This window comes from Electrona antarctica, assembly GCF_951216825.1.
Source record: "Electrona antarctica genome assembly, chromosome: 10".
Lineage (NCBI taxonomy): Eukaryota > Metazoa > Chordata > Actinopteri > Myctophiformes > Myctophidae > Electrona > Electrona antarctica.
In genome coordinates this window covers 53,478,134-53,495,101 of record NC_136791.1, presented here as the reverse complement: position 1 = coordinate 53,495,101, position 16,968 = coordinate 53,478,134, and the positions used below count along the sequence as shown (strand labels likewise).

At 42.2% G+C, this 16,968-nt stretch overlaps 1 protein-coding gene across 1 annotated transcript; it reads left to right on the top strand.

Annotated features, from left to right (window-relative positions):
• Window positions 1–598: 598 nt before the first annotated feature.
• On the top strand, window positions 599–15,042 carry pyroxd2 (pyridine nucleotide-disulphide oxidoreductase domain 2). The gene is made up of 16 exons (XM_079512342.1): window positions 599–722; window positions 1,951–1,970; window positions 2,247–2,340; window positions 3,689–3,762; window positions 3,898–4,053; window positions 6,758–6,914; window positions 8,280–8,341; window positions 8,433–8,530; window positions 8,686–8,827; window positions 10,185–10,319; window positions 11,008–11,080; window positions 11,524–11,677; window positions 11,774–11,925; window positions 13,211–13,317; window positions 13,776–13,896; window positions 14,609–15,042. The coding sequence occupies exons 1-16, from the start codon at window positions 602–604 to the stop codon at window positions 14,677–14,679; spliced, it is 1,737 nt and encodes a 578-aa protein (XP_079368468.1). The 5' UTR covers window positions 599–601; the 3' UTR covers window positions 14,680–15,042.
• Window positions 15,043–16,968: the final 1,926 nt, after the last annotated feature.

The window sequence follows — 16,968 nt, the reverse complement described above, 5'->3', positions numbered from 1 at the left end:
AAAAATGTATTAACAGTTTGCAGAATTACAGTACATTTCAAGCACAAAGGCTGTTAACTGTGAGTGGACGACCCAATTAAGCATTACACTTGTTTCCAATAGGGTCCACCATGCATGTTCAAATCATCAAAAAACATTTAGAGACGTACAAATAGACACTTCTATATAGACAAAGGACAGAACAGGAATTCATCATAAAGGAGGTAAAAAGGAAACAAGAAACATATACAGTGAGGGAAAAAAAGGCGTGGGCGGTGGGGGGGATTCACGTTCAGCTCCGTTCATTTGTTTGTTTTCCTTGGAGGAGCTGCGTTGGGTCCCCAAGTCGGCTCCGTGGCCGTAGTACCTTGAGTTGGCTGTGTGGCCGTGACCGTAAAGGACTTAGGACTTTTGATATGTTATTAGTGACATATTTATGAAACAAAAAGTTGAAAGTTTGTGTTGCAATTTGTTTGAGGTTAAACCTTAGATTGCCTATACTATTCGGCCTGGTGGAGACAATGATATCTGTGTTAATGTCTTGTCATCAGCTTGACCACCGCTGAACCCGGCCTGGGAGTAGAAAAGTGGGAGGGGTTTTGTTCTCGTCAAAGTTTTTGCTATGGCTGCGGCGATCTGGAAGGGACGAGGTCGGCAGACTTCTATAACTCTGGTGACATCAGTGACGAGAGCCTGCCACTCCGCGATCAAAGCACAATACGATGCACTGATCATCGGAGGAGGTAGGTCAGTGAAAATGGAAAGAAAAGCAGCCTAAAACGCTAACAGGAGTAGTCTACTATCGTTTGTATTGTAACTATCACGGCTACAATAATTGTGGTGGCTGGCGAATAGCCTAGTGACTTTGCATCATCTTTGCAAAGGTTCGTTGACTGAAATCACTGAATGACTGTTGTGAGATGTTTGAATGTGCTATAATATCCATGTAATATGCAGTTGTAGTCTGCAGTATGTTGTCCGTTATATCCTACTTGCACTCTGACTGTCAACTTTGGACTCCCCGACCTTAATTACAGCAGCCTATAAAAGTCACCAGCTTGCTTGCACAAAGCAAGCTGACCTGTCCTACAGACCTTCCATAATATAGCCTAATAAATAAATAATCATTGATTAGATTGCTTTGTCCATAGCCATTGGAGAATATACGGTACATGTATGTATAGTTTGCCATACTCATATTATACATTTCCCTCCTAAACGGACGTTAACCTCGATGTTACAGTAATATTACACATGTCCAGTGGTGGAAAGTAACTTTTCAGTTAGTACTTTTACTTAAGTACTGTACTTAAGTACAATTTTGAGGTATTTGTACTTTACTTGAGTATTTCCAATTTCCAGTACAATCTCCACTACATTTCTGAGCCAAAAAAATTACTTTTACTTCATTACAATTATTTGAAAACTTTAGTTACTAGTTACTTTGGACTTACTTTGGAGATTTAAATTTTGATTAGAAAACATACATTAACCACTTCAACCCTATACATTTCGGCCATTTGAAAATAGCCGATCTACAAGCTCTCAATGCGTCGCGCATTGAGAGCTTGTAGATCGGCTATTTTCAATAGATTTTCTACACATTTTGAACTTGTGAAATGGGACATTCTGCAATATGAATACTTTTACTTTTAGTACTTTAAGTACATTTTGATGCCGATACTTTTGTATTTTTACTCAAGTACATTTTCAATTCCGTACTTTTACTTGTAACGAAGTAGTTCTAAGTTGCAGTATTGGTACTTTTACTTAAGTAAAACAATTGAGTACTTTTTCCACCACTGCACATGTCTAACAAATGACAATAAGTAGTCTCTCAAGACAGAGTAGACTGTTGTTGACTCTCGTCAACTCAAGTTTCGAGGAACAACAGGGTCGCTGTTTTCCCGAATATTTGATGATGGGATTCTCAGATTGAACAATAATTAACAATAATTTTTTAAATTCCAGGTCACAATGGACTGGTGGCAGTGAGTAATGACATCTGTTTATATTCCAACAATATCCCAACATATCTGTGAACTCCTTTCTAGAATATGCATGGCTGTGCGTGTGTGTGTGTGTGTGTGTGTGTGTGTGTGTGTGTGTGTGTGTGTGTGTGTGTGTGTGTGTGTGTGTGTGTGTGTGTGTGTGTGTGTGTGTGTGTGTGTGTGTGTGTGTGTGTGTGTGTGTGTGTGTGTGTGCGCGTGCGCGTGCGCGCGCGCGCGCGCGTGTGTGCGTACGCGCGCGCATTTGTTGGTTTGCAGGCTGCCTATCTCCAAATGGGAGGTTTGGAAACAGCAGTGTTGGAGCGCAGACATGTGCTGGGAGGTGCAGCTGTGTCAGAAGAGATCTTTCCGGGTATGATGATTTCCTGTTGTTGGGGCTCATCATGTGGTTCAACCAGGGTCTGGCTGATGAAGTAACACTTCAATAGGTTTTAAGCTCTACACACAGCAGCCATTTTGGAAATAACTTGGGCCCTTTCCCTACTTTCCTTCACAGGTCTTACCAATAGGCTACTTATTAACACTCTTTGTTACATTTAGTGTACAGTCTCACGTAGCCAGACAACTATTCCACAATTTCCGAATGACGAAAGAATTTGAAAATTGCAGGAGGCAACCGTCTACTCTATATGGCCACGCAAGACTATTTAGTGTAGCACAGTGGTTCTCAAACTTTTTTAACTTCAAGGACATAACTCTGAGAGTGTACAAATGGAACCAAATGCACCCGTTCACTCAGAGTTACATACTCTGTTCACCTATGTCCCATACAGTAGGTCCCATGATAGGGCAGGCTACGGGCGCATTTGGAACCCACTCAAGGACACGTTTTGAGACCACTGGTGTAGCAGAGTGTTTCCAGTGAAGGAAGTAGGGAAGGGGCCTGGAAATAGGAAGAGTTATTCTGTGTGCATAGAGCCTATTACAGCACACACAAGATCACTTCTTTTGGTCACATGATCCATTCTCAGTGTATTGAGAAATGATCATGTGGCCAAAATGGCAGAGGTGAACTTGTGTACTGTGTGGAACGGGTGCAGTACTTAGTTTAGACAGTACTTGGCAGCACACCTAAACCTAACCTTAACCCATGTCTAACCAATGACTAGTCTAAACTAAGTATGCACCCTGTGTGGAACTGGAAATTACATTTTTGAATCTATTTAGGCAAGTGGTGTGTGAGTGTGTTCCTTTTTTAAATACACAGTGAGTGAGTGGATACATTTACCATTATTCCTTATATAAAAATAAAAAAACATTGCATGGATGCACCTGGGACGTATCCTCAGTGATGTATCCCAAGGTCATCGGGGTTTCGGGTCTCTCGAACATCATACCCCTCACTCAGGCGACCCAGCCCGGGGTGATCAAGTCCCGACTTACGTCCCAGTAGCTACCCTCGATCAGTCCCACTAGGGAAAGACCAGGGACACACAATCCGCTGGAACTACTCCAGAACTACTCTGGGAGGTACGCTTCTGGCACGTGGAAGGACTAGGCTCTGTGGGTTGACTCCTGTCCGGGCCCCTCCTATGTCTCACCAGGTCCACTCCTGCTCTCACCAGGCCCAGGACCTGTGCATTGCACCAGAGTCCTGGCCAGTGTGTTGTCCTGTACTTGACTTGGTGGTGGATATGGTAAAAATCATACATAACTTTTAAGCACAAATTAATTATATTCCATAAATGTCCTATATGCAGGTTACCACTTCTCCAGATGTTCATATTTGCTCAGTTTATTGAGACCCCACATCTACGCAGACTTAGAGCTCAAGGTAAACACAAGTGTCCAAAGTGTTATATTTTTAATTCATAAATTTGCTTCAAATCAAAAAGCTGTATTAATGTACAATAATATATATACAATAATGTTGCCTTTGGATTTGCCTTTATTTATTTGGGTGCTTTAGAAACATGGACTCAAGGTGTACACGAGGAACCCCCATGCTTTCACCCCCATGTTGGAGGAGGGGGTGGGAGGCGCTCCACCCAGGTCTCTCACCCTGGGTGCAGACCTGGCCATGAACCAGAGGGAGATTGGCAAGTTCTCACAGAAGGATGCTGAGGTACAGTGTGCATAATCATTGGTCACTGTTAGTGTAGCCTACCTGAAAGACCTTTTGGCCGTACTGAAGGAAATGTATATCCTAGTAGTAGTCCACTGATGGTCCTACTCGGAGAGCACTCCTAGGTCATTCATCGATGCACTGCTACAGTAGCCTACACTGCAATTTACAATTTAGGCATTTAGCAGACGCTCTTAATCCAGAGCGATTTACATTAAGCAAGAACAAAAAACATGTACAAAAAAGTAGTTATCATGAATAAAACGTAAGCTAAGAACGTAACAGTGGAATATCTATATAATTAATGAATAACTATGTACTTTATAGTGCTACAGTATGTCTACATACAATGTCTACAAATGCTATTATAGTGCTATGTCTACATAAACTGCTATAAGTCTACATAAAATGCTATCTAAGTTACATAAGTTGAGCCTTTGCATATGCCTGTAAGGTCGTCGGGGCTAGGGCAAGTGCTACGGGCCATGATGGAGTCTGAAGAGGTGGGTTTTCAGACTACGGCGGAAGATTGGGAGTGAGGCTGCAGTTCTGATTGTAATGGGAAGTGCATTCCATAATTTTGGAGCCAGAAGGGAGAAGAGTTTGGGATGTGTGGAGCATTGTCCCGGCGTTTTTAGTGAAGGTACTTCCAGCTTCCCTGCGTTGGCTGAGTGCATGGGAGTGTTTGTAGGGTTCGATCTGACTTGCAAGATATGGGGGAGCCATACCTTTGGTTGCTTTGAATGCCAGCATCAGAGTTTTGTATTCTGTGTGGGCAGCGACCGGGAGCCAATGGAGGGAGCGGAGAAGGGGGGAGACATGTGAGAATTTTGGTTGAAGACCAAGCGAGCTGCAGCATTATGTGCACTGCAGTGTGATGTTGTACACTGCTGCCCTCAAGTGGCTGACTTGGACTGCTATTGGAACTAGAAACTAATGACAATCACAGTCAATTTAAAGTAGGGCAACCAGACTATAGTACTTGTAACACTTTATTTTACTGGATTAGTCTTTTTTTTGATGTGCTACTCCTCCCACAGTTTTGACTGTACGCACTTGAGCCATATCTCAAATTGACCGGCTTCATCGGGAAGGATGTGCTTGTATTTTTTTAAGAGAAATGTTGTATAGTTTAATTGATATGAATTTATTAGTGAATAGAATTTCCCCATTGACATGAATGGGAAAATGCGATTTTTCGCATTTTCTCACATTCAAGTATTTTTTCCTCAGAGACTGTAAGCACTATAGTTACAAAACTTGGAGGGTAGGTTCATAATAATTACTAAAATTAATCAACTTATAATGTTATCGGTCGGCCTCATGGTGGCGCTATAACAGCCCACTTTACATTTTGGCTTATAACTCTTGAACCGTAGGTTGTAAAATCAAAATATTTTTTTCCCTGATTTCCTTGAGTCATGACGTATCTCCTCATATAGGCCACGCCCATTTGCGTCATGATAGATTTTCCGCCATTTTTAATTTTATCCAAAACACACTTTTTGCTTTTCCTCCTACACATTTTGTCCAAATCTCACAAAAATCAGAACACATGATCTCCGGACCTTTCCGATGAAAACACCATCGGCAGAATTTTGATTGAGTGCGTATCGTTCGGCCGTAATCGGCTTCCGAAGTTAGTGGGAGTGGCCTACTTTACAAAAAACGCCACAAATCACGAACGAAATGTCCAATCCATCCCAAATTTGAATCACTTGTCACGGGTGGGTTACTCAACCCAGAGCCAAAAGCAATTCCATTTTCATCCATAGGGGGCGCCGCAAATGCGAAAAATGTAACCGTTTGTCGCAAAAGCATGATTTTTGGGGGATAAATACCTTCTGAATTACTTACGCATGATCACAGGGGTGACGCGACATTGTAATTGGCTGGCAATATCAGTGGGAGGGGCATATGTAAGCCACTGCGGCAACCACACTTTGCAATTTTTTAAAATTGCGACCTTTCTAGTTGGTATTTTTGGTTAACCCTTTTAGACCTGACGTTGAAATTTAAAAAATATCTTTTTAAAATGTTTTTTTTCCTGAAAAACCTCATGTTTCTATATCAGTGGTTCTCAATATTATATGAGCTTGTAGATCTGCTATTTTTCAATAGCTAAAGTATAACATAATGATTAAATCACCAAAAGGGGTTCCCGCCCAAAATGGGTTAAACATATATACACCTTTTTTAATGTTTAATGTTTGTTTTTAGTTCAATGTTTGTTTTAAAAATGCCATTAACAATGAAGAGAATTTCTGTTGAGTTTGTGTTGGCACCGTTTGTTTTACATCACCATTACATCAATGGTTTTACATCAACATGAGTAATACTATTACTAATTACTATTAGTATTATTACTAATAGTAATACATGCCTTTAATATATTAGCGCCCCTCACTTCACACGGGTGTGATTTTTAAAGCTCTATACTCATAATTGCCATAAAGTGTTTGTTCAGTAGGGTCTCCCCCATGTCTCTACAGCTCAACATTACACTGGTTGGGTGTACATGGGTTGCCAATTTCATCCAATCAGGACAGAGTGCGCATTTATCAGCTTCAATTTTAGTCTTCCAGTTCAACTCGCTTCAGCGAGAATCTTTCCTCTCCATCAATATCTTAGCCTGTCTTCTTTTCTCTCACACAAAGGTGTGTCACCCCAACCGATACACTAATGATCTTTGACCTCTACGCAGGCATTTCCGAGATTTATTTCATACCTGGATAAACTAGCAGAGGCCATCCACCCTCTCCTGGATGCCCCTCCTGTCGATATCCCAGGGATCATCAACACAGGACCACTGAGGAAGAGGCTGGCCGCAGCCAAGACTCTGATGCCTGTGGTTAAATGTGGTATGTTGACTCTGATGCCCATTGACTATATGCAGACAGTGGCCATGTTGCCATCGGAGTTTGGAAGCACTCTTTTTCAGTAAAGCGTCATCCTGCTGCCTCCTGCATTATGTGCAAATTCAAAACGGGTGGTACGCAGGGCTGTTGAGTGTTATCAAACGAGCACTTCCAAACTCAACCACTTAGAAAAAGAATCACCTGCAAGGAAGTTCTAGCTAACATGTCTACAGCAGTGGAGTTTTATGAAACAAACACTCTGCTTTCAAACAACTTGATGGCAAGATGGCCGCGGTCTGCATATGGTCAATTGTTAAATGTCGTATGTGGACTCTGATGCCCATGGTTAAAATGTGGTATGTTGACTCTGATGCCCATGATCAACACCCTAATTGCCCGGGGTTATTTAATCCATTCAATCATAGCGCCCGGCGATTTATAGCAGCGGAGCACTTTTACCGACGGACCGGATGTTATCCCGGATGTGGCTGTAGCAGCAAAACTTAGCCAAAACACTCTAGTCTAGGCCGTCTAAGATCTTTTCTTAGAATTACACTTTATGATTTAGATCAAGAGTTATTAACGTTTTAAGACTTTCGGTATCGTCGGCAAAACAGGGGGGGAACATTTTTGATGACGTCCCACTGTTGCACAACATTGAATGTTGCGCAACAGGCGCTCCCAGGCTGTGGATGCAATCGGTTTTGATATCAATAACCTCCGTCTTTTTGATCAAACTTCGTCCTGGGCGCTGGGTGTTACTAATTGAAAGGACGGTGAACTTCGCCCTGGGCGATCGGGGTGTTAAATGTGGTATGTTGATGCCCATGGTTAACCCATTTAGACCTGAGCTCGATTCTACAAATGCCTTCTAAATCCTGACAGTTTTCTGAAAACCCATGTTTCTTTTTTTTTTTTTAAGATATTTTTTTGCGGCTTACGCCTTTTTATTGGTTTTTGAAGGGACAGACAGTAGGCTGACAGGAAACGGGAGAGAGATGGGGGAAGACATGCAGTAAAGGCCGTGTCGGGCTCGGGAGTCGAACCCGCGGCACACTGCGACTGGATTACCAGTCGGGTGCCCAGACGGTTACGCCACCGCCTGGGCCAAAACCCATGTTTCTATGTCAGTGGTTATCAAACTATTTCATGTCAAGGACCACAGAAATGATATGTACGGTAATCGGCCGCCGACCCCCATGTGAAAATATGTTGTTTCAGCGACCCCCCCCATGTTTGTTTGACATATAGGGCCATCACCCAGATAGTTGCATTCAGTCCACTACAGGTGGAACATGTATTTACCTTAATAATTGAACTGTTCATTTAACTCAGTATTTCTTAAAGCTAACTATATTTTATTGACAGGTCTGAAACTGGGAAAGAATATTCCTGACTTCTATGAGATTGTGACTGCACCAGCAATGAAGGTTTGCTATTCCTGACATATGATTTAGCTTTGCTTAAAACTTCATAACGATTGCTTCAAGACCACTGAGCCTGACTGACCTACATCTTCAGATCCTGAATCGCTGGTTTGAGTCCGAACCACTCATCGCAACATTGGCTACTGATGCTGTCATAGGAGCTATGACCAGTCCTCACAATCCTGGTAGTGGGTGAGACAAACATCAAGCATACAGTACACACACATGCACACGCATGCAGCCGCGCGCGAGCGCACACACACACACACACACACACACACACACACACAGACACCATGTGATCTGTTCACATCATCAGTTTTAAGTGTAATGTTCTTGACTTGAAGGTATGTCCTCCTGCACCATGTGATGGGGGAGCTGGAGAAGGAGAAAGGGGCATGGGGTTATGTGGAGGGGGGCATGGGAGGTGTGTCGAAGGCTATCGCCAGCTCTGCGCGCTCCCATGGTGCGCACATCTTCACTGAACAGGTGAGGTGGTTCTGTCTCCTGTTCTAGACGTCCATTGCTGCTTTCATTTATTGGTGTTCATGATGATGTCTTTGTGGCTCCACCGACAGCTGTTGTCCATTATGTCCAACCATACGTCCCAGTCTCATGAACACGTTATCTCAGGAATGTCTTTCTTCAAATCTGGCACAAACGTCCACTTTTGACGCCTATTTTAATATAAATTGATTACGGTGTTCTCTACACCCTCGTAAGACTCCGGTTCGGGTGTCTATGACTATGGGAACGCAGTTTTTAGAATCGTAATATCTCGTATTCTTCTTTTTGTTCAAAACGAGCTTTATTTGCGCCTAATTTCTCTATATGATCCCTGGTTACAAAATGTAGACTCAGGAAAAGAAGGGGAGATTGTGAACCTATTTCACATTTGGTCCCCCTTGAAACTTGGGTAACTGGGTTAATTGGCTTAGCTGACATTGAGCTTCAGGTGAAGGTTATTGCACCATGTTTTGAAGCTCCATCTAGCTCAGGGTTCCCCAATAGGGCTAATGAAAGTTACAGGTATGGTGTGTGAGATTACCATAATGACAGTAATCCTTAATCATATTCAAGGGCTTTTGGCACTTGTAGAGAGTGTACAAGTGGAGAGTGTACAAATGGAACCAAATGGACCATAACAGGTCCATTTGGTTCCATTTGTCAGAGTTAAGTTGACATTGATTTTACGATATAAAAATAAATAAATAAAAGTTATAATAAATTGAGGTCCCAGATATAAATGAAATGGGGGTCAGTAGCCTATTCATGTCAAACTGGGCATCCTTCAAATTAAAATGAGAATCACCGCCATATCATTTCAAATGGGGTCTTGCCCTGAAAATGAATTCATTTTACAGTCTCAAGAGTTAAAGATCTACAAGGGCCCATTTGGTTAGCAACTCTCCGTCATTTAGCTAGGGACCACCTGGAACCCCCTCAAGGACCACTGGTGGTCCCCGGACCACTGTTTGAGAACCACTGTTCTACATCTAGGCCTATTCTAAGCTTAATTAATTAATGAAAAAATAAACCCCTCAATTTTTCACGCGCACGGACTTGGCCCCCAGCCTGGTACCCTAGTCAAAATGTGGCCCTTGAGGAAACTTAATTAGGGAACCCTGATCTAACTCTATCAGTCCTCAGTAAATTTTAGCGTCCAAGTGAAGACGGCATGTTTTTCACTGGACATTATTCACTGGAATGATACTGTACATGTCAATATGGTGATGACTCATATTTACAATACACGTAATTAATTCTATGTGAACCATTTTGTACAGCAGCGGATTGTGTGTATTTTATCCAATAGCAATGTGGTCTTTTGTGGTCTATTCTTCAGGAGGTGGAGCAGGTGCTGGTTGGCTCAGACGGTGCTGCTAAGGGCGTGGTGATGAAAGATGGCAGGGAGATTTATAGTAAAGTGGTTCTGTCCAACGCTACACCATATGTCACCTTTAAGAAGCTTGCGCCGCAGGTAGAAAAGTGAACAATGCTAATAAATGATTCATAATTATGCTTTATTTATATATCAGTCTTTACATGTGAAATGCTTGACTATATTCGAGTTCCTTTGTTGGTTTAATATCTGTACATCAGGGATGCATAGCAGAATGACATTTGGTTATGCTTAACCCATTTTGGGCGGGAACCCCTTTTGGTGTTTTAAACATTATGTTATAATTTAGCTATTGAAAAATAGCAGATCTACAAGCTCATAGCGCGCCACCGAGTGGCGCGCTACAAGCTTGTAGGTCTGCTATCTTTGAAAAATCGTGAAAATATTTATTTCAGAAAACTGGAGGATTTAGAAGATTTTTTTTAAATTTTGAGGTCAGGCCTAACACAGTTTAAAATAGATTTAAGAAACCAAAAAAAGGATTACGAACATTATGGCCCATAAACTGACCGGGATCATGTATCATGTATCATGTATTAGACATACCATACGTAACCCCTGACCTATACGATAAACACATTATAGCACACATATTGGGCATATGTATTATTTAACTTTAATCAGGGATGCATCTTTGTGTTTATATTGACAATATATAATAAATATATAATGAAATAACTTATTTATGTTGACAAAAAGGAGGCCAACACTGTAATGTGAACTGGAAGGTGTTTGATGTGTTTTGTAATCATTTTGGTCATTGTAGGGTTCCCTGTCTGCTGATTTCATCAGAGCTGTTGATCAGATTGATTACACCTCTCCTGTCACCAAGATCAATGGTAAACAGTCCATTTCCCTTAACCCCACTGTGTCCGTTAAATCAGGGGTCTTCAACGTTTTTCAAGCCAAGGACCCCCTAGCTGAGAGAGAGAGATGAAACGGGACCCCCTACAACTACATATTGTATAAAATTGTGTCGCAGATCTTAAAAAATCATAGATTTCATAGATAGTTTCATAGACCTGTTTGACAGCAACAGACACTTAAACCCGCAATACTTTGACCGTTGGCTCTGTACTTGTCCTTCTCGACCAAACCGAAAATAGAGATGTAGATCTGCTATTTGTAGATCTGCTATTCCTATCACACAAAGATTTGGAAACACCCCTGTAGTAACTCTTTATTGTTTTTGATATGGTAAAAATAGCTATGGCAAAAGAAATGCTATGGCAAAAACAATAAATACATACAGTATAAATAAGTAATCCTAATGCAAACACAGTGGCCGTGGACAAGCTTCCCAACTTTCTATCATCTCCCACTCCTGACGGGAAGCCTGGCCCTCATCATCAGTGCTCCATCCACCTGAACTGTGAGAATGTGGAGGTCCTGGAGACGGCATACACCGACGCCGTAAATGGACGCTACTCAACAAGGTACGCACGCACGCACGCACGCACGCACGCACGCACGCACGCACGCACGCACGCACGCACCACTCAGCCTCAACTCCATTATGTTCTATTTTTTAGGCCCATGCTTGAGATGACCATCCCCTCTGTATTGGATCCTACTTTGGCTCCCCCTGGCTGTCATGTAGTGTCACTGTTCACCCAGTACACCCCATACCGTGTGGAAGGCAGGGAGTGGACGGACCAGGACCGGGAGGCTTACGCTGACGTTGGTGAGACACAGAAACTAGAAAGAGCTTAACCACACAGTCAAACAGCAATGATTTCACTGCACTGCTGTGTTATCATTTAGTTTGGTTGATTGATCGATTACTTTAAAACGGTTTGCAAAAGAAAAAAAGCACAAAAAGTGCAGTTTAATACAAACACAATGCTAAAAGGATTGAGCCAAAGACCCCTTTGGGGTCCCGTGTATTCAATTAATTGAAACATTTAATGACAGACAAATATACTGTACAATACTATGCAAAGACATCATATAAGCGAGTAGTAATCAAAAAGAAAACATGTACAGTAAACAGTTTTGGAGAGATGATCCCTGAATTCTGTTGAAGCAAGCATGCTAAGCTATATCAGGGAACAAAACCCCCATAGGGATGCATAAGCAATATGTTGACATGAGGACGATTCTAAAAAAAGGCTTCTATATCCTGACAGTTTTTTGAAAGACCTATGTTTCTATGTTAGTGAGTCTCAAACATTTTCATGTCAAGGACCCCCAGAATTATCTGAATTTGGCTGCAGACCCCCATCTGAAAAATCGTTCGCTCCGAAAGAATATATATTCAAAGATTTGCGCCACATTTTTACGATTTTTCAAAAATAGCAGACCTACAAGCTCGTAGCGCGGCACTCTGTGCCGCGCTATGAGCTTGTAGATCTGCTATTTTTCAATAGCTAAAGTATAACATAATACTTAAAACACCAAAAGGGGTTCCCGCCCAGAATGAGTTGAATCAGCAGACATTTGAACAGCCTATGCCAGGCTCTGATCAAAAGCTGGAGGCTGGGGTGGAGGAGGCGCTAATCTCAGCGGCGGCAGCAAGACAAGCAGGGGTGAAGTGAATGCAAGCCATATTTAAAGGGACCGCTATGCTTGAGCGTGAATTCTGATTGGAGTATGAATGTGTGACGTAATGATCAGCTGAGATGTGAATGAATCTGTGCTTCATCATCTGTGTTAGTATAGGAAAAATGGTTTCAAAATGTTGTTCTCACTGGTCACTGTCATTTTTGCCACGTCACATCACCTAAGTATGGCTCAGAAGACAGATCGAAGTGTGTGCCAAGTCAGAAGCAGTAGAAAGAAGATCAATAATATAATATAATAATATACTTTAAGCAATATAAAAAGAGGTACCCTAAATATACTTGGGCTCAAGCATTCGACTCCCTCCCCAAACTTACACCAGCCCTTTGACAGCTCCCTACTGATACATGAAATCGTCATTACAGTCATAATGAACATTGAATGTTTGTGTGTGTCTGTCTCTTTAGCGTTTGACTGGATTGAACAGTACGCTCCTGGTTTCAAAGGGTCTGTTGTAGGCAGGGACATCCTGGCCCCCCCTGATCTGGAGAGAATCTTTGGCCTTACAGGAGGGGTATGTATTCACGGTAACACTGAGCAGGGATTTAAAGGTTGGTGCGCACTGTGCAGCTGATTTGCCTAGCATCACACCCTACTATTGTCTGAAAAAGGAAGTCATTCATATCCTGGACCATCTTCCTTCTTTTGCATTTCACGTAGCAGTAACATCAGGGCTGTTAAAGCTGTTAATGGTTATAGACTCGTTTTACTACAACACGTCGTCAATCACAATCAAAGTTCTTATCCGCTATGCAAAGTTACTCAACCGGTTGATGTACGGTCTGAGCTACTGCTTATTGCTCAGATCTTTATGACACACATTATAACAGCTGGAGTAACTGTCAGTATGAATAACTACAAGACATGTAATTAAACAGAGAAAGGAATACAAGAAAAGGAAATATGTAAGCATTACCTAAACACAAATGTATGTTTTCTTCTTGTCTTTTCTTTCTTTTTATATCTTTACAGAATATCTTTCATGGATCAATGTCATTGGACCAGCTTTACCTTGCACGACCTTTGCCTTCTTTGGCAGATTATCGTTCACCAATTAAAGGTTTATACCTCTGTGGGAGTGGCAGTCATCCAGGTTTGTCTTAAATATTTTAAACAGCCCCATGTTTCATATAGTGGTTCTCTGGGTTGGTCACACTCATAAGTACCTGATGGGATATGGCTGAGGAAAGACACAGCTCAGTGTTTGTTTAATGATCTCTTAGGCAGTGGTGGAAAGTAACTAAGTACATGTACTGTACTTAACCCATTTTGGACTGAGGCCAATTCTAAAAACAGCTTCTAAATCCTGACCTAAGTTTGCTGAAAAACTTCAAATATTTATATAGCAGCATCAAAAAAAAAATTGAATACTGTACATACTGTAGAGAACCCCTTGTAGATCAGCTTCAAAAGATTTTTATACATTTGAAAAGTTGTGAAACTTTACTTTTGGTACTTTGATACCGATAATTTTGTACTTTTACTCAAGTACATTTTTAATTCCCGGACTTTTACTTACTATTTCTTTCTTTCTTGCAGTATTGATACTTTAAAAAAAAAATGTTAATGTTTTTTTTTTGGCATTTGCCTTTATTTTATATATTTTATGGAGGGACAGACAGTAGGCTGACAGGAAATGGGGAGAGAGATGGGGGGGAAGACATGCAGTAAAGGCCGTCGGGATCAGGAGTCGAACCCGCGACTGGATTACCAGCCAAGGTGCCTGGACCACTGAGCCATGGCCCAGGCCGCAGTATTGATACTTAAGTAAATAATGCCAGTACTTGTTCCACCCCTGCTCTTAGGTGGTGGAGTGATGGGCTCCTCGGGCTGGAATGCTGCCCTCACTGCCATAGCTGACCTGAAACGACGATGAGACCTCATCACACATCATCATCATCACAACACCTCCACCTGCAGTTTGTGGACAACAACATGTCCGTACACGGACAAATGTGTCCGTGGCAAGACTTGTCCTTGTCCGTGGCAACTTCTAGATTTTGTTTTTACATAACATTATAATTATTTTGATCACAAGACCGCATTACTGAATGTCAATCTCCAGGTTTTCTTCAGAATATGCATGACACCGATTTACTATACAATTTACAATTTAGGCATTTAGTAGACGCTCTTAATCCAGAGCGATTTGACTTACATTAAGCAAGAACAAAAAGCATGGCAATACATCACATACATAAAAAAGTAGTTATCAAGAATCATACGTAAGCTAAGAACGTAACAGTGGAATAAATTAAACTATGCATGGAGTCTAGTAGACTTAAGCCCAACACACACCGTCTGTGAAGCGGGTGCGCAGCGACGCGGCACAGTATTGCCGCGCGTCATAGCCGCACAGCAACATCCACAGGACGCGGCGCGCTACCGCGCGGCTGGCCAGCCACGCCCACGGATTCCCGGATGGAGGCCGCGCGGCAACGCCTGGAAAATAGAACAGCGGCGTATCGGAGCGTCAGGCGCGGCGTTCACAGATGGTGTGTGTTGGGCTTAAGATAGCATTTTATGTATGTTTGTATAGACTTAGTCTACATAAACTACTATGACACTATGGCACATTAGGAGTCCACTAGTACAGTGGTTTCTCAAACTTTTTTTATTTTCAAGGAACACCATAACTCTGAGAGTGTACAAAATGGAACCAATGTACACTCTCAGAGTTACAGACCTGTAATGTAACCGATGTACACTCTTAGAGTTACAGACCTGTAATGGAACCAATGTACACTCTCAGAGTTACAGACCTGTAATGGAACCAATGTACACTCTCAGAGTTACAGACCTGTAATGGAACCAATGTACACTCTCAGAGTTACAGACCTGTAATGGAACCAATGTACACTCTCAGAGTTACAGACCTGTAATGGAACCAATGTACACTCTCAGAGTTACAGACCTGTAATGGAACCAATGTACACTCTCAGAGTTACAGACCTGTAATGGAACCAATGTACACTCTCAGAGTTACAGACCTGTAATGGAACCAATGTACACTCTCAGAGTTACAGACCTGTAATGGAACCAATGTACACTCTCAGAGTTACAGACCTGTAATGGAACCAATGTACACTCTCAGAGTTACAGGCCTGTAATGGAACCAATGTACACTCTCAGAGTTACAGACCTGTAATGGAACCAATGTACACTCTCAGAGTTACAGACCTGTAATGGAACCAATGTACACTCTCAGAGTTACAGGCCTGTAATGGAACCAATGTACACTCTCAGAGTTACAGACCTGTAATGGAACCAATGTACACTCTCAGAGTTACAGGCCTGTAATGGAACCAATGTACACTCTCAGAGTTACAGGCCTGTAATGGAACCAATGTACACTCTCAGAGTTACAGACCTGTAATGGAACCAATGTACACTCTCAGAGTTACAGACCTGTAATGGAACCAATGTACACTCTCAGAGTTACAGACCTGTAATGGAACCAATGTACACTCTCAGAGTTACAGGCCTGTAATGGAACCAATGTACACTCTCAGAGTTACAGGCCTGTAATGGAACCAATGTACACTCTCAGAGTTACAGACCTGTAATGGAACCAATGTACACTCTCAGAGTTACAGACCTGTAATGGAACCAATGTACACTCTCAGAGTTACAGACCTGGCTGTGATGCTCATTCAGGGCTAGGTCTTTATGTGTTTCTGGTAATATTATTGTCCACTCATTTGTACGTCCATGGCAAAAATAGACTCTTTGACAAAAATGTCCACCACAAGCCAGCATGGCGATGACCCCTGTTGTGGACGTCAGCGGCAGGTTCACTGATTTAACCCATTCAGGCCTGACGTCGAAATTAAAAAAAATGTCTTCTAAATCATGACAATTTTCCAAAAGATTTGAGGCACTTTTTTTTTTTTTAATAATTTTTATCCCACGATTTTGCAACCCAGTTTTTTCACCCAGTGCCAATTATCTAATGTAATCCTGGGCGCTACACTTCCTCTGCCAACCTGGGGGGGCAGCGGACTGACCTCATGCCTCCTTCTATGCATGAGGAGTCTAAGCTGCTTCTTTTCACCTGACAGGGGGGAATTTCCCCGGCCAGGCGTAGCGCGTGGAAGGAACACGTTATTCCGACCAGTTCCTTTCCCCTCCATCAGGCGCCCCGGCTGGCCAGGGGGAGGTAGTT

Excerpts from the sequence above, each read along its gene's own strand:
- pyroxd2 (XM_079512342.1), top strand. The coding sequence starts at position 602 with ATGGCTGCGGCGATCTGGAAGGGACGAGGTCGGCAGACTTCTATAACT. Across the intron at positions 2,341-3,688 it reads GTCAGAAGAGATCTTTCCGG|GTTACCACTTCTCCAGATGT; the intron begins GTATGATGATTT and ends TCCTATATGCAG. Across the intron at positions 13,897-14,608 it reads TGGGAGTGGCAGTCATCCAG|GTGGTGGAGTGATGGGCTCC; the intron begins GTTTGTCTTAAA and ends CCCTGCTCTTAG.